Genomic DNA, 16,981 nt, shown 5'->3' on the forward strand with positions numbered 1-16,981 from the left:
CTGTACGGACTACCTCTATATCCAGGACCGAACTCTTCAGGGGCCTGTACGGACTACCTCTATATCCAGGGCCCATCTCTCCAGGGGCCTGTACGGACTACCTCTATATACGGGGCCCATCTCTCCAGGGGCCTGTACGGACTACCTCTATATACGGGACCCATCTCTCCAGGGGTCTGTATGGACTATCCCTATATCCAGGACCCATATCTCCAGGGGACTGTACGGACTACCTTTATATTCAGGGCCCATCTCTCCAGGGGTCTGTACAAACTACCTCTATATCCAGGGCTCATCTCTCCAGGGGCCTGTACGGACTACCTCTATATACGGGGCCCATCTCTCCTGGGGCCTGTATGGACTACCTCTATATCCAGGGCCCATCTCTCCAGGGGCCTGTACGGACCACCTCTATATCCGTGGCCCATCTCTCCAGGGGCCTGTACGGACTACCTCTATATCCAGGGCCCATCTCTCCAGGGGTCTGTACGGACTACCTCTATATCCGTGGCCCATCTCTCCTGGGGCCTGTATGGACTACCTCTATATCCGTGGCCCATCTCTCCTGGGGCCTGTATGGACTACCTCTATATCCAGGGCCAATCTCTCCAGGGGTCTGTACGGACTACCTCTACATCCAGGACCCATCTCTCCAGGGGCCTATACGGACTACCTCTATATTCAGGGCCCATCTCTCCAGGGGCCTGTACGGACTACATCTATATCTGGGGCCCATCTCTCCAGGGGCCTGTATGGACTACCTCTACATCCAGGACCCATCTCTCCAGGGGCCTATACGGACTACCTCTATATTCAGGACCCATCTCTCCAGGGGCCTGTATGGACTACCTCTACATCCAGGACCCATCTCTCCAGGGGTCTGTACGGACTACCTCTATATTCAGGACCCATCTCTCCAGGGGCCTGTATGGACTACCTCTATATCCATGGCCCATCTCTCCAGGGGTCTGTACGGACTACCTCTACATCCAGGACCCATCTCTCCAGGGGCTGTACGGACCACCTCTATATACGTGGCCCATCTCTCCAGGGGCTGTACGGACCACCTCTATATACGTGGCCCATCTTTCCAGGGGCCTGTACGGACTACCTCTACATCTAAATCTATAATCCTCAGTAGTTCTGAGTACTAATTTAGTAAAATGAGAGTCAATTTCGCACCATAAATATTGATCATGAAGTGCATTAGTGAGGTCAGAGGTTCTTGTCGTAGTGAAGACAAAATTGTACAGTTATTTTTCCGTACTCTATAATTGTCCATGACAGAACGCAACGTAGGCAAATCTATAAGACATAACCCTCACGAGCCCTCCACAACATACATGGAATTCGGGGCTCATAAAAATATCAATTGTGAGCACACATGTATATATTACATGACACGTACATATGCAGTGTATAAATGTTTATATCCTATATAATTATGACTGATGACTGAGTATACGCCATTGTACAAAGCAGTAAAATATGATGAACACCTGCACATGTATACACACATATATATTTACACATACAGTCATGTATTCTATATACACCGCTTTTTTTAAAAAGTTTTTGCAAAAGTTTTTTAAAAGTTTCCATAGTGAAGATGAGCACATCGTTTACAGAAAGGCGAAAGCCATATATGACCCTTGAATTCCATACGTTATAGTTGTCTAGATTTACAAGAACTACATTAAAGTCTAACTTAAAAAATCAGATTTTTTTTCCAAAACAGTGCCACGTGTCCATAGGCTGGTATTGCAGGTCAGCTTCTTACACTTGAATGGTTTGTAGCTGCAATACCAGACACAGCCTGTAGACATAAGTGGCGCTGTTTCTTGATTAATAAATTAAAAAAAAAATATTATTTAAAAGTTTTAACAAGTTAAGTTTTCATAAAATCATGTATGTTTTCAGGCTAAATTCCAAAATATAATAACTATAAGGGGCTTATTATATGCTCTGTATGTGTTTATGGGGTCTGGTGTGTTGTTAGTATATGCTCAGGGGGTCTGGTCTTAAGTTTGTATGTGCATAGGCTGTACGTTTGTGTATATGTGCTTTGATGGTCTGGTGTTTGTATGTTTTTAGGGGTTCTGGTCTGGGGTCTGTATGTGCATAGAGGGTGTGGTCTGAGGTCTGTATATGTTCAGGGTGTCTGGTGTGGGGTCTCTACGTGTGTAGAGGGTCTGGTAGAGAGTCTGTATTTTGTAATGGGGTCTATATGTGCTCAGAGGGTGTGGTCTTGGATCTGTATGCGCTCAGAGGGTGTGGTCTGTATGTGCTCAGAGGATGTGGTCTGTATGTGCTCAGAGTGTGTGGTCTGTATGTGCTCAGATGGTGTGGTCTGTATGTTCTCAGAGGGTGTGGTCTGTATATGCTCAGAGGGTGTGGTCTGTATGTGCTCAGAGGGTGTGGTTTGTATGTGCTCAGAGGGTGTGGTTTGTATGTGGTTAGAGGGTGTGGTCTGTATGTGCTCAGAGGGTGTGGTCTGTATGTGGTTAGAGGGTGTGGTCTGTATGTGCTCAGAGGGTGTGGTCTGTATGTGGTTAGAGGGTGTGGTCTGTATGTGGTTAGAGGGTGTGGTCTGTATGTGCTCAGAGGGTGTGGTCTGTATGTGGTTAGAGGGTGTGGTCTGTATGTGCTCAGAGGGTGTGGTCTGTATGTGGTTAGAGGGTGTGGTCTGTATATGCACAGAGGATGTGGTCTGTATGTGCTCAGAGTGTGTGGTCTGTATGTGCTCAGAGGATGTGGTCTGTATGTGCTCAGAGGGTGTGGTCTGTATGTGCTCAGAGGGTGTGGTCTGTATGTGCTCAGAGGGTGTGGTCTGTATGTGCTCAGAGGGTGTGGTCTGTATATGCTCAGAGGGTGTGGTCTGTATGTGCTCAGAGGGTGTGGTTTGTATGTGGTTAGAGGGTGTGGTCTGTATGTGCTCAGAGGGTGTGGTCTGTATGTGGTTAGAGGGTGTGGTCTGTATGTGCTCAGAGGGTGCGGTCTGTATGTGCTCTGAGGGTGTGGTCTGTATGTGCTCTGAGGGTGTGGTCTGTATGTGCTCAGAGGGTGTGGTTTGTATGTGGTTAGAGGGTGTGGTCTGTATGTGCTCAGAGGGTGTGGTCTGTATGTGGTTAGAGGGTGTGGTCTGTATGTGCTCAGAGGGTGTGGTCTGTATGTGGTTAGAGGGTGTGGTCTGTATGTGCTCAGAGGGTGTAGTCTGTATGTGGTTAGAGGGTGTGGTCTGTATATGCTCAGAGGGTGTGGTCTGTATGTGCTCTGAGGGTGTGGTCTGTATATGCTCAGAGGGTGTGGTCTGTATGTGCTCTGAGGGTGTGGTCTGTATGTGCTCTGAGGGTGTGGTCTGTATGTGCTCTGAGGGTGAGCTATGTATGTGCTCAGAGGGTGTGGTCTGGAATCTGTATTAGGTTATGGGATACGGTGCGGAGTCTGTATATAATTAGGGTGGTCTGCATTCATTTTGAGGTGTCCTGTAAGGGGATCATACATACAATTTGTAATTCATATGACATATATTGGGGGATGTCCTATATGAATTGATGGGACACAAACCCCAAACATTTTGTACAACATTCTATCCCCCCTCTGGTTCCCCTTTCCATTCGTAGCTCGTGATGCGGTTACGTCTCATCTACAGACATTTATCGCTTTCAATCTAATTTACAATTTCTTTGTAAAAGATGTAAAAAATCTTTTTATTTGAACAATCCTCTTCTGCCCCAATTCATTCCTACTGTATGACTTCCTCTGACAACCCCCCCGTACCCGCGCGCCTGACATTGAGCAGATTACGCGGCATAGCATGAAGTCATAAGCATTCAGCCGCGTATTTACTTTTAAGGTAACGTCAAATGGATTTCAGACATTGATCCTCGCCTTAAAGCGAAAGGCAGCGAAATGGCAAAAAACGGAGTAAAAACACAGATCTTCATGGTGGTAATTAAGAGCGGCCCAAACATTGGAGGATCGTGTTAACATACCCGTCATTGTTTACATCTGACACGGCGACTGTATATCCGAAGTACGAAGCCATCTGGAAAGAGAGAGGTTTTAACAATAGCTCGTGCCTCTTTGTATCGCTGCGATCCGACATCAAACAAGGTCTTAATGGGTAAAGAATCCAATATGGCGCGGGATTATTTAAACTATGGGTTCACCCTAAACCCGTAAGGCCAATGGCGGAGACTTCTAGTAAACAAGGGCAGGTTAACCCCGAGGACAGGAGGATTTGCAGACAGATAGTCCTCCATGTTTGTTGATATAAGGAATCAATGATACTTTTCATGTGGTCAATAGACCCTATAGAGTGCGGAGCTAAATCCTTCTTAAAGGGACATTCACCTATTTTTTGGTTGTTTTTTTGCTGTAACTGAGCATTCTCCGGTGGGCTCATGATCTAACACAGTCATGGCCTCCTGAAATATGATTTTTATTCAATATTTCCTGAACAAAGAATAAAAATCCCGTGAACTACAATATGTCAGAATACAAAGGTGATTTATGGGTTAAAATAATGGATTGTGCCCCCCGGTCCCATTTTTCAATATAACTACAATACTCGGTCCCCAAGTTCTGCTTTTGGGAATAGAAGCTGTGCAATATGGATGTTCAGGACAATTGGAACGATTCACCGCTCCAAAAATAACATGAGCACATTCCTATTTAAGGAACTACGCATTCTTCTTACACTGGGGGGGTAAGAGCCCCCTTTAACCCTTTCACTGCCAAGACAGTTTTTAGACTTCTCACATAAAACCTTCAATCTAAAATCTAATCCTATTCGATCCCCATACTTTGTTTGCAATGATGTTGGGATTTTACCAGGTACAGTCTCTCAGCCAAGGACAGCTGTTACGATGTTATTGCATCTCATCAGCTTGGCGCAAAGAGGACTGGCCTGGCAGAGGTGGGAGGCTTAGACAGGGTTGAGGGGATATCGTTACTCCATAGGGAGAGAACCACCTCAACCCTGTCTAAGCCTCTCAACTCTGCCAGGTCAGTCCTCTCTGCACCAAGCTGATGAGATGCAACACATCGAAACAGCTGTCCTACCTGGTAAAATCCCAACATCATTGCAAACAAAGGCCTCTGAGGGTCAGCATGATGTTAAAGGGAGCGCCCTCTATTGGTTTGCTTGACTGAGACTCTGTCTTCCTAATTACATCACGGAAGATAGACTTGCACATTCTCAGTGAGCGCCCTCTATTGGTGTGCATACTTGAGGCACTGGCTTCCTAATTACATCATGGAAGTTAGATTTGCATATTCTTCCCATGTTCCTTTGTACCGTGGAGCGCTCATGGCTTAATAAGACTCCACACACCTATACGGTGGTCTCTCCCTATGGAGTGACGATATCCCCTCAACCTTATATTTTAGTCATGGCAAGTGCATAAAGTCCTATTACACGTCATTGGCAGTGAAAGGGTAAATATACAGGACTATGTTTTTTTAATATGTAGATACAATCTATTCTTGGTTTATATATGGCAACCTCATTAAACACCCCCCTGTCCATGACGTGTAAAATTACCTGATCACCTGTGAAATTGTGAATGTACGTCATGTCGGTAGAGTCAATGACGGTGACCTAGGAAAGAGGAATTAGTCCATCAGTATTAAGGCCCATTGCACTCAACTGAAATATGAGGTCATAACATAGGGATCAAAGAAGTCCATTTTTAATAATAAAAAAGTTCCCCGGTTATAAGAGCTGATCCTAGAACATTGCTCTTATAGGACCTCTACCGATAAGCTTGTAACTGTAGAATAATCCAGCAGCATGTGGTCAATTTACCTGCAGTGCCACCACTGGTGAAACTAAGTATTACACAGTTTCTATTACAATCAAAAGGCTGTGCATATAACTGGACACATCGGGTCCTCCACTACTTGTTATCTCCTTTCCTCTCTGGCTAATACACTTTAGTCCTTAATGGCGACCCCCGGCTCCAGTATAAGGTATAAGTGTCTGATATCTAGAGGTCCTACTGCTGGAACCTCTAGTACCCCATGGCAGCCTCGGGTCCCCCATTTTACTGAAGTGGCAGGGACTAGAAGACTCCTTTAATAGCTTATTAGTATCCTATATAATGATGATAATGTACAGCAGAAAAGTAAAGATATAGTTATTTTATTACAATTTCTATATATACATTTAGAAATTCTGATTTGTGAATTCCTTACATATGTAATAGATGCATAAAACATAAACAATTACAATGCGATGTACTAGTCATACATACGTATCCGAAATTCTGTTCGCCTTTTGGGATTCCGGCCACCAACTCTGTCAAGAAAGTGAAAAAAATTAGACATTAGAGAGGAATTGACAGTAGTATAATATGGGCAAAATATCAATGGTAGCGCTTCGCGGCCATCACATCCCGCATCTAATACACTAAACAGACCAAAACTTTGCACCGGAATCAAAAAGACAACAAAAAAAAAAAAAAGTAATTCTTTGTGTATTAGAAGACGCCTAGAGGTGTAACCAGTGCTGTAGTATGGAAATAAAGCATAAAAATAATAGCTAAACTACTGACTATATACTATTCTGGGACTGAAATCAGCATGGTCATGTGACCAACACAGGGGTGAGACGTGGCCAATTCTGCCTCCATCTGGTCCTGAACCCCAGGTAGAGCAGGAAGCTATAGGCTTCCTGCTCTACCACTCTCCCACACAAGCAGCCTAAAGTCTGTAGCCAACAAAATTCCGGGAACACAGAGAAGATGCAGGTGACACAAAGACATCACTATATCACACCTACTCTGCCGGAACGTACGTCCTATCAGTAGCCCCATGTAGGCTGGAAAAAGAGGGAGCAGCTGTGTGCCATTGAATCTAAGGTACAGAACCTGTTAAAAATTTCAATCTTCCCCTGAACCAACACATAGAAAGTAGAGCTTGTTCTAAAAGAAAGCAGCCATGTTTCTATTTCCAGATAATTCCTTTAACACGCCATCCTCCGATGATGAGGAGATGACTCTGCTGACCCTGCCCCAGTCTAAACAGCAAAGCCGACAAGTGAGCTGAAGATATCAGGAAATGCCGACTTCACTGGCCAGTGATATAGGATATTGTTTTATGGATATTTATACCAAAAAACACGGAAAGTTTAGAAATATATATTTATGATAAAAACCTGACTTCAATAATATGCGATTTTCTGATAATATATTTTCTTTATGTACACACAGAGCACAGGACTCCGCTCTCTCTCTCTATAGATTGTATTGGTTTGTGTTTCTGCTTCTAATTACGGATATACATTACACCAGTAACTGGCAATAGCGATGGCTTATAATCACAAGTTTGTGGTTACGTTCTGCTGGGATCCCGGGTCTAGCGGATCCACTTCTAGTTCGTGTATATAGATATATACAGATAGACTTCACTATCTGCTCTGAGTTACTGGAAACCATCAGATACCGGGACTCCTGAGACTCAGGAAGAGTCCAAGAATAATATTCAGATATGGCATCATTTTTGGATAGGAGATGGTAAGTATAAACCATTATATGTTGTTGGAAATTCTAAAAACATATGGCTAGGGTAATGTGCGGGGCAATGTGAAAGACTAAAATCGGGAACCTACACAAACAATGAGGCCAGGGCTCCATAGCCACTAAGGATTCCGACTTAAAGGGGTTACTTGGGGCTCCAATATTATAGACTTATCCATAGGATAGGCCATCAATATAAGTAGAGCCGCTTTATCCATAGGGCCAATGGTGCACTAGGTGAGTATTCTATGTTTTTGTGTCATATTAGTGATTGAATGGGCAGGGGACCTTATGTGGGGCTAGTTAGAGGAAATTAAATTATGTGGGGGGGCCACTTACAAAAAGTTTGAACTAACCAGAATATGAGATTGGTTGGGACGTGACACCATGTCCAGTCGCCAATATGGGATTGCAAAAGACAGCGGCCTCCATCACGTGCATCAGTCTAAAGTGAATACGATTAGACTGCAATACCTGGCACAGCCACTATGCCATGTGTGGCGCTGAACCTGGTATACAGGCTTGCATGAAGACGGACCTCCACATATCGCTATGACTAGGTCAAAAGTTCTGTACCACGATGGTCGCCCCTCCTTTCTCTGCCAGTTGGATAATCTGGACCATGTTAAGGCAAAAATCAGGGAACAAGACATGGCTACCATAACAAGAACCAGAACTAACAAGACATGGAGCGCGAATGCCAATACCACTACTGCTTTTCTATACATCCTGCTGGTTTCCTTATGGCAGTGCCCTCATGAAGGAGTTCAGAACAACCCTGTGATCTGCGCTCCCGAGGACGGCGGCTTAAAGGAAGTCAATATCCAAAACACACTCCATCAATGTGATCTGCCATCAGAAACAGCTTGTTATAGGGTGGAAGTGGCAGCGGTGGAGCCTTTCATCTACTTCGTAAGACTCGGCATACAGACAGGTTCTCGTACAGCTGGTTCCTGTTATGGCCGTTCCTGCCCCCCCTGTCTACATGTTCTGCCTCACAAACCTCACAGGCCTCTGTTCTGAGACCCTGAAAACAGAAATAGGAAGCCCACACTCACCTCTAGGGTCACATTATTTCTAAATATATGGATTGGTGAAAAACTGAGCGCAACGATGAAATCCAATGTCATGTATAAATGAAAGGGGTTTCCCATGAACAGAACCATGTGTAATTTTGTAGACAGTTAAAATGAAACATTTATGCAAATATAAATTTAAAAAATTTGCAACATTTTAAAGATTTCCTCTAAGCATCTTAGTGGTGACGTCTTGTTGTCATGATCGGTTGCCAATGGACATGACCATGATTGCAGGAACGTTCTATGTTCTGGGACTTGTCCGACTTTTGCCGCGACTTGTGAAGGGCTCTTGAATCCCATCAGATTGGGAAGATTTGCATCCCACTCCTTACCTTCTGCCTCCAATGGTAATGCTCCCCCCCCCCTTTAATATTTAATAACCTCCCGGTTAACCAGAGATAAATTCCTGACAATGATGGATGCTTTACGAAGCTCCCGGCTCTTACGAGAATCTTAATGCACCCAGGTCTGTGGTCTGGACTTAGTACATTACCTTGCTCAGAATCGCCGGTGAATTCTCCTACAGCCACTGAATACCCTGTTAAGGAAGACAATTAAGAAGAGATACAACAAGCGATCAATTCGGCGCTCATACACACATGATACATTCATTATAAAAGAGCATATAAAACATAGATGGCGCCAGGCAAAGTTTTTGGCCATTATAACATAGTACATGACGTTCCGTACAATAATGTGATGAAATAATTCTACCTTAATGGTCCTAAAGTGCTCCTAAGTCTTAATGTTTGATATTCATGTCTGCGACCTGTCTTTAGAACCACATACACAGATGCGATAGCCATAGACACAAACACTGTTGTCGCTTAAAGGAAGTCATCATACTGAAAATCTGCAGGTAGGATGTTATAGAGCAGGAGGAGCTGAGCAGATTGATATACATATTTGTGGGGAAAAATCCTGTAAAACTAGTAATTTATCTGCAAAAACTTCTGCATCTTCTAGAGTTGGGAGTCCAGTGGGCGGTCCTACTCAGTGACCGCCCTCTGGACTCCTAAGTTTCAAACAAAAAGATGTTTAAATGGATACATTGTTGGTTATACTGAATTTTTCCCCACAAACCAATATATCAATCTGCTCGGCTCCTCCTGCTCTATAGGATGCTGCCTGCAGATTGGACCGTATTAAAATCCCTTTAAAATGAATCTCAATAAATTGTTGTAAAATATTATGTGGAAATGTTTTGTTAGGATACAGGACTGGATTCTAGGAATTTTACACCACCGGGGAGATTATGGTACCGGCATAATCTTCTCATTATGTAAATGAATGGTTGCAATTAGTCCTATTACAGTCCATTATGAGCGGCCACATCACAACGGGCCTCACATTATGCTGTAACAATCACAGGAGGAGGAGTGAAGCCTTCTTCTACACAGTAGGTAGTGTATCTTCTATTTATATACCAGGACACAATTATCCCCGAAGATATTTTCTTGTCAACCGGAACCAATGAACAGCCAATGAGAACCCACAAATCCTGATTACACGTATAAGGTCATGTAAACACATACCAAACCATCAGGCCCATCATCTGCAATTCACCGAGCATGTTATACATTGCACCAGACATGAAACATAAGGAATTCCAGCCCTGTTTACCGTCAGGACCGGGTCTAATTATATTATACGTTGCCTAATTTCTACCTTAGTTTGTATAATGGCAGGTTTATAACGACTGTAGAGCAGAGACACATGGGCTGTCACTGTGGTCCGCTAGGAGACAACGTGACGGCCTAACCCATTCAAAAATTACACTGAAAATTAAAAGGAAGGAATTATGGGCTTGATTTCTGGAATGACGTGTGTTTGCTGCACTATTTATCCTGTAGCCCCTAAAATGACAGTCCAGACATATACAAGCCCTTGTGCCGTCCACATCATCAGTACTTTTAGGCTATGCAAGGATCCAGACCACTATACCATGACAATATCTTTCCTATAGACACCTTTGCATTACATTGATTTAATTTGCTTCCTAAATAAAGAATTAAGCAACTCTCTAACAGTTAAAAATGTTCTGCCATTTTGCTGCTGCAGAGTCATTTGTAACTCCTTCACCTAGCCGACTGTCCTGCTAAATCTGACATACAGTAGATCCAACAGAGCACTGCTGGTTCTGGTGACACTAACCTATCTATCTGCAGGGCTGGGGTGATATGCTGGGTCTGGTGACAGTAACCTATCTATCTGCAGGGCTGGGGTGATATGCTGGTTCTGGTGACACTAACCTATCTATCTGCAGGGCTGGGGTGATATGCTGGGTCTGGTGACACTAACCTATCTATCTGCAGGGCTGGTTATGGCGACAGAGTCTCGCTCACATTGTGGCAACCATTATGAAAACACTAGAAACAAAGATTATATTAAGACATGACGTCTTGCATTTATTAGAGCTCATTTGGAGGAATTCCTCATCTCCAGCCTGTCCTATAAGATACCACTATACAGAAGAGCACACGCACAGGCCCGGCGTCCTCCCCGGGAGGTAAAGGAATTAATTTCCTCCCCATAAATGTAACTATCGTTTGTATATTTGCAATGTTAATAAACATTGGTCGGCGTCTCTGCGAGAGATTATCTGGGAAATGAAGCTATCTCCACATATATAAATAAACCCCATTCTAGAGATCACAACCGAAAACTTTATGGGAGGGAATATCTAAATGGGCGACATCCTGTTTATACGCTCACCGCTGAGATAAATTCTATAGATTTCAGTAGTTTACTGCCTCGGATTAAACACATTATTAAATGATGTTCCCATAGAGAGGGATTATTGTACTAGACGTGATAGGATTGCTTGGGGTTGGCACGGACATAGGGTTAGGGCTTATTTTACAGATATACATTGATGTATCACAATGAGAACCCCTGTCCATATGCTATTAGAGCATACGGGTGTCATAGAGGGGGCCGAGAGCTAAACCAGAATGTTCAGAGGTCTTCATATCCCCGATATATTACAATGGTACCCACTCATTTCAAAGGACAAGGAGTCCTACATTTCCCATATATCAGGTGCCAGATGTGGCTTCACCTGGTAATAGGAGCCCAAGATTAGAGAAGAAGGACGGAAGTAGTGGGCGCCCTACATAGTCCAGTAATATAAACCAACTAAATTCAGTCCCCAGGTTTGACTAGTGTTGTCTAACATTAAGCGGACCACAATAAAAAGCGATTACAGAGTCCACTATATTGGGGTCTTCGGGGATCTATGTTTTAAAACTGAAATCGGTGGTGGAAAAAGCCCTCCATGCAGGACTTTATCATCAACCGATTTTCGGATGGACATTGCAATGGAGACTCTGGTGTGGATGTGAACTTTTGGGGTTCACCACCCACAAGTCACTATGACATATGAGGGTCTCTTCAGACCCCAGAGTATATTAAGCGGAAGCCTAGGGGAAGCATAGAAACATAATAAGCCCTCACCTTCACCTTTCATGGATTCTTCTGGCCTCTTTCAGCCTCCCGGTTGATGTCCTAGACCCCAGGACCACTTAAGGTCTTTGATTTGGCACATGGGGCTTGCCAATATTATGACATGTAAGCTAAAGTAACTTGATATCCATTATCGACATGCCCCATGTTACTGGAGACCGTAATATTGATGTCACCCAGGAGGCTGGAAGACGACCAAAGAGGACCCCAAGGGAGAGCCAGACACTGCAACGAAGACCAGGAGACCAAAAGTTTGGTCTACAAGACAGATGGATGATCCTCGTGAACATTTACAATTTCATCACCATTTTCATAGTCATGTCAGCGAGAGATCACTGGATCGTATATATTATTGGTGTACAAAAGCACCATTAGATGTCTGAGATCTTCTGTTGACACCGAATCTCCTCCAAACTGCATCCCGTAAACAACATAAAGCTATCACCAATATATAATTTCTGTTCCACTTGCCAGCCAAGAAGCCAAATCTGCATTGGGTTGGAGTTTGCATAATGCATGTGGCAGGGCCTGGTCCTTGACCCTGTCTTGTACCTTGGCTCTTCCAAAAAAACAGGTTTAGGTTGGTATGGGTGGAAAACAAGAGAACATTGTGACAATATGGACTGAGCCAGGAGATGGTGGGAATAATACGACGTATCATTTGGAGCTTCTTACCTCTGTAGCTATCGTCATAGGCAGAGTCGCCCACTTTGGTCCTCTTCTCTCCGGTAAGGTTTCTTATAATGCTCCTGAAGGAATAGCCTTTGATTATTTCCGCGATGTTGGCACTGAAGACCTGCCCTGAATACAAATACAATTATTTCATGAAACGATTAGTACAACTACAATGTTTCAATTCATCTAGGACTGGTAACATGGAAATGGGGGTCCATGTACCCCTTTATGAATGGAGCACTGGTTGGACATGAAAGCTTCCACTCTACTCATCTCTATGGGATAGTCATGTACAGCCTTCAGCTACGTCCGCCATTCGTACAGGTAGACCCCCATTGATTGGACTTAACACCTATCCTATGTATTGGTTCAGATCTTGGTACAACCCCTTGAATACCAAACATGGCTTTACGATCACCGGAGCAAAACACCCGGTTCTCATGATCGGTGGATTTACCAATTGTCAATTCCATTGATATTGTAACTTACTCTTTACCCTGCGGAGTTGGGAAACCCTATTAAGTTATACTTAGATTATTGAACGAACTCACAATTGACCTGGTGGAATGAAAGCCGATTCTACATCGCACATCTGTTAACTTTTTATGACCGGAAACAAGTCAGTGGAAAAAAATAGAAAAAAACAGAATTGATCCGGCAGAACGTACAGCGTGAGAACTCGAGGGTTCGGTAATTGTTGTGTACAGGTGGAAGTAATATATATCCCATTGTTAATGACGGACGTAATTAAAGCAGATTTTATTTTAGTGCCTGAACTTGGCAATGGATGGAGGTGGCAAGCGTCCAGATCCGAAAATACCTTCTGTGGTCTGCAATTACCTTACATTCTGTTCTACAATCTGCAAACTTGTCCTACACCAAATACACACTGCACAGACCGTACAAGTTACACGTTCCAGCATCTTTACTCCTCTATGCACATCCAAAGCAAAAGTAAAATGAAGAGTGTTGTAACTTAGAATTGAGCAGCTCCCCAACACGAGCAGCTCCCCAATTTGGCATTTCTGGGGACCCAAGCAAAGATATCTCTGCTGGTGCCCTAATACTGCACCCACACATAATCTTCTGAACTCTTAGTGTCCCCAGACATAGAGGCCATGCTACTCTTCCTATATCATTGTGCTTCTCTCTCACTTGGCTCCTCTCCCTCCCCTCTCCATAGACTTCTATTTGCTGCAGACTATCTTTCTGGTGACGTATTTGAGCAGTGAATTGAGAATTTGGAAGACAGTTGACTACTGCTGTTGTCCCTAACACCCTAACACCCCCATACCCATGTACCCAATCATGTGTTCTGAACAGGATATAAGCCTCTACCCGACACCTATCTCAGTGGTTTACCAGGACCCCTGCCCTTATACATTGGATAGCCAGCTGGTCCACCCCAAAATTACAAACCTTAAAAGGTCAACAAGAGATTCCACTTTTGTCTACCGACCTTTCAACAAGTTTATCTTTTATCACTTGAGCTCCCAGAATTACGCCATAGTGCAGAATCTGTAACATGGTCCCCATTTACCACTGTGGGGAATCGCTAGGTAGATGTTCAGTAGCAGTGCAGGAAACAGGGACACAGACACTGGGTTGCACACAAGTTCAGGCTTTATTCACTTGCAGTGCATTAACTGTCTTTGCAAAGGCACAAATAAACAAAACAAAAACCTTCTCGGCTGAGAACTAACTAAACATAAGAAAACATTTTTCCCTGACTATACAGGAGCCTGGCTACCAGTCTCCCACCTTGGCAACAACAACGTTTGGCACAGTACCTGCTTTGTAGGTCCGGTCTGGACAGGTCAGCTCTGTCAGTGTGGTGCCACCCGCCTAGTCTTCACACTCAGACTAATATCAGGTCTTAATTAAATAGCTGACCTCCCTGGTGTGGGTGTTTACCATACACCCTTTAGCTGCCTGGCTGGAATATACCTGTCTTCCCAGACCAGACCCTTCACTTTCTCACACCATGTAATATGTATAATACCAGGGTCTCATAATACTATAGGCAGGCATTTGGGCCCCATCGGCCTCCAGGGCCTGGTGCTGACTTCTACCTCTGCACCCCCTATAGCTACTTCTTTGTAGTGTTCCCAAATTCGCAGCCTAATTTACAGCACTTGCCATATTTTGAGCCTGTCCAATATTGCTTGCAGGCATCTTCTGGACCAAGCGTCTCCATGCACTTATCACCTACACTAGGAATGACCCCTATCATGAAGACTCTTTGCAAATACAACCCCTGCTCTCTTGTAATAGCAAGCAGTGTTCGCTGTAGAGCAGGCAGTCTTACAGCTGGCTCCCCTGATTTAGGCCAGCAATGACAGCGCACTTGAAGAACATGAGGCAAAGCAGGCCAAGAAGGTATCTATAAATCCCCGTCTGCCGGTCGCTGGTGTAAGCAATGTTAATGGCAGTGGCCTCTCTAGCTAGAACTATGGAGCACTGTGTACATTACAGCTTTACACACTTGGATTATGCAAGAACCGTGTGAAAACAATATGACTGTGTATTATGTTATTACAAGTCCAACCATTACATCACCAACCGGGAACGCTAAACCTGGATAATAGCGGTAATATAAGCTTTACAGAACTGGCACTGGTATACAGAGTGTGACACGGGTGTAGATCTCATAGAGGCCACACATATGAGGACCACGGAGAGAGGATCTAGGTCTGGGTGACATCTTATAGAACTCAAGGGGATCTGGATTGTTTAGTGAACTATACCGTGTTTCCCCGAAAATAAGACAGTGTCTTATATTACGTTTTGGTCCTAAAGATATGCTATGTCATATTTTCAGGGGATGTCTTATCTTATTTTAGTGTGCTGCTGCCACCACTGCACTACGCTGAGATCTGCTTGCTGTGCAAAGACTGTATGAAGAAAAAACATTGCAGACGGCTGAACGCTGTGTGCGGCGGTGCTCCGTGTGCACAGGTATGCCGGCTGCTGCCGCTGCTGTGATATCGTAAGTTGTATCCACTGTTCCTGCTGCTGTGGGATGAGTTGGGAGAGTGGACCCCCTGCCGCATATGATGCTTAGTGTATGCACAGCGGCATCTCCCAGCTCATCCTACAGCAGCAGGAACAGTGGATACAATGTATCGCAGCAGTGTCAGCAGCCGGCATACCTGTGCACACGGAGCACCGCACACAGCGTTCAGCTGACTGCAATGTTTTACCTCATACAGTCTTTGCACAGAAAGATTATTATTGGGGTATGTCTTATTTTCGGGGGGTGCCTTATATTAGGCAATTCGACAAAACCTCAGCTATGTCTTACTTTCAGGGATGACCTATTTTGGGAAACAGGGTAGAATGTGGAATTGTTTCCAGGGTCATGGAAGGAGGAGGCGATTGGCACCAGTCTTATGGAGAATCTTCTTCTCTCTTGTTTAAAGGGCTGTCGCTGTCGGTCCTTTGACGTTTCAGCAGCGTTCCACTACAGCCAAGTCTAGCAGTTGGCTCCCTCTGGAGATTGGTTGCGGCCGCAATGCTGGGACTCAGGAGTAGAGTGATGCCAGCGGGACTACCCGATCTGTGTGTGAGAGCTGGCACTATCCATAGTCAACACTTGTTGTTGTGGAGAACTCTCTCAATAGTGCCATCTTGTACAGATCGCTCTCCAATTCTTTTGGGAGTATCTGCTTTCTTGGGGGTGCAATTCTTTCGGGGGTGTCTAATTTTTTGAGGGGAATTCTTTTGGGAGTGTCTGTTTTTTTTGGGGTGCAATTTTTTTTGGGTATGTCTGCTTTTTGGGGAGGTGTGATTCTGTTGGGGGTGTCTGCTTTTTTGAGTGTGATTTATTTGGGAGTGTGATTTATTTGGGGGTGTCTACTTTCCTTGATGAAGGGTCTCCTGTATCTGTCCTGCTGTATTCTATTTACCTTCTTACATGTATAGCCGCTTGGACACTTTTTTTTTTTTTAATGAACTCTATCTAGGGTTTATTTTCAGAGTCAGGTTTATGTTTCAAGTATATTCCAAAAATATAGGCTAGGGTTTATTTTTGGGGAACACAGTGTGCGAGCATGGAGTCCATACAGTGGTACATGGGGCTCCTACTGTTCTGTATTATGTTGTCTCCATACCACACCATATTCTCCTGTAGAACAGAGCTTTCAGCACATTGACATTCAGTAGCTTCCCGACGGGGAATACAGAGTATTTCATGACTGTCACACATGCCTGGCTCAGATACACTGAATACGGAGTGTA

General features: G+C 44.2%; 1 protein-coding gene across 1 annotated transcript in view; it reads right to left on the reverse strand.

Annotated features, from left to right (window-relative positions):
* Window positions 1-16,981, reverse strand: part of ITGA8 (integrin subunit alpha 8) — a 124,599-nt gene that overhangs the window by 66,146 nt on the left and 41,472 nt on the right. The window contains exons 7-11 of the mRNA XM_075271698.1: window positions 12,743-12,868; window positions 9,096-9,140; window positions 6,261-6,304; window positions 5,549-5,605; window positions 3,996-4,048 (exon numbers count right to left, since the gene is read on the reverse strand). Of these exons, the coding sequence (XP_075127799.1) occupies window positions 3,996-4,048; window positions 5,549-5,605; window positions 6,261-6,304; window positions 9,096-9,140; window positions 12,743-12,868 (325 nt within the window). The remainder of the gene's footprint in view (window positions 1-3,995; window positions 4,049-5,548; window positions 5,606-6,260; window positions 6,305-9,095; window positions 9,141-12,742; window positions 12,869-16,981) is intronic.

Source organism: Leptodactylus fuscus, chromosome 4 (assembly GCF_031893055.1).
Source record: "Leptodactylus fuscus isolate aLepFus1 chromosome 4, aLepFus1.hap2, whole genome shotgun sequence".
NCBI classification, from domain to species: domain Eukaryota; kingdom Metazoa; phylum Chordata; class Amphibia; order Anura; family Leptodactylidae; genus Leptodactylus; species Leptodactylus fuscus.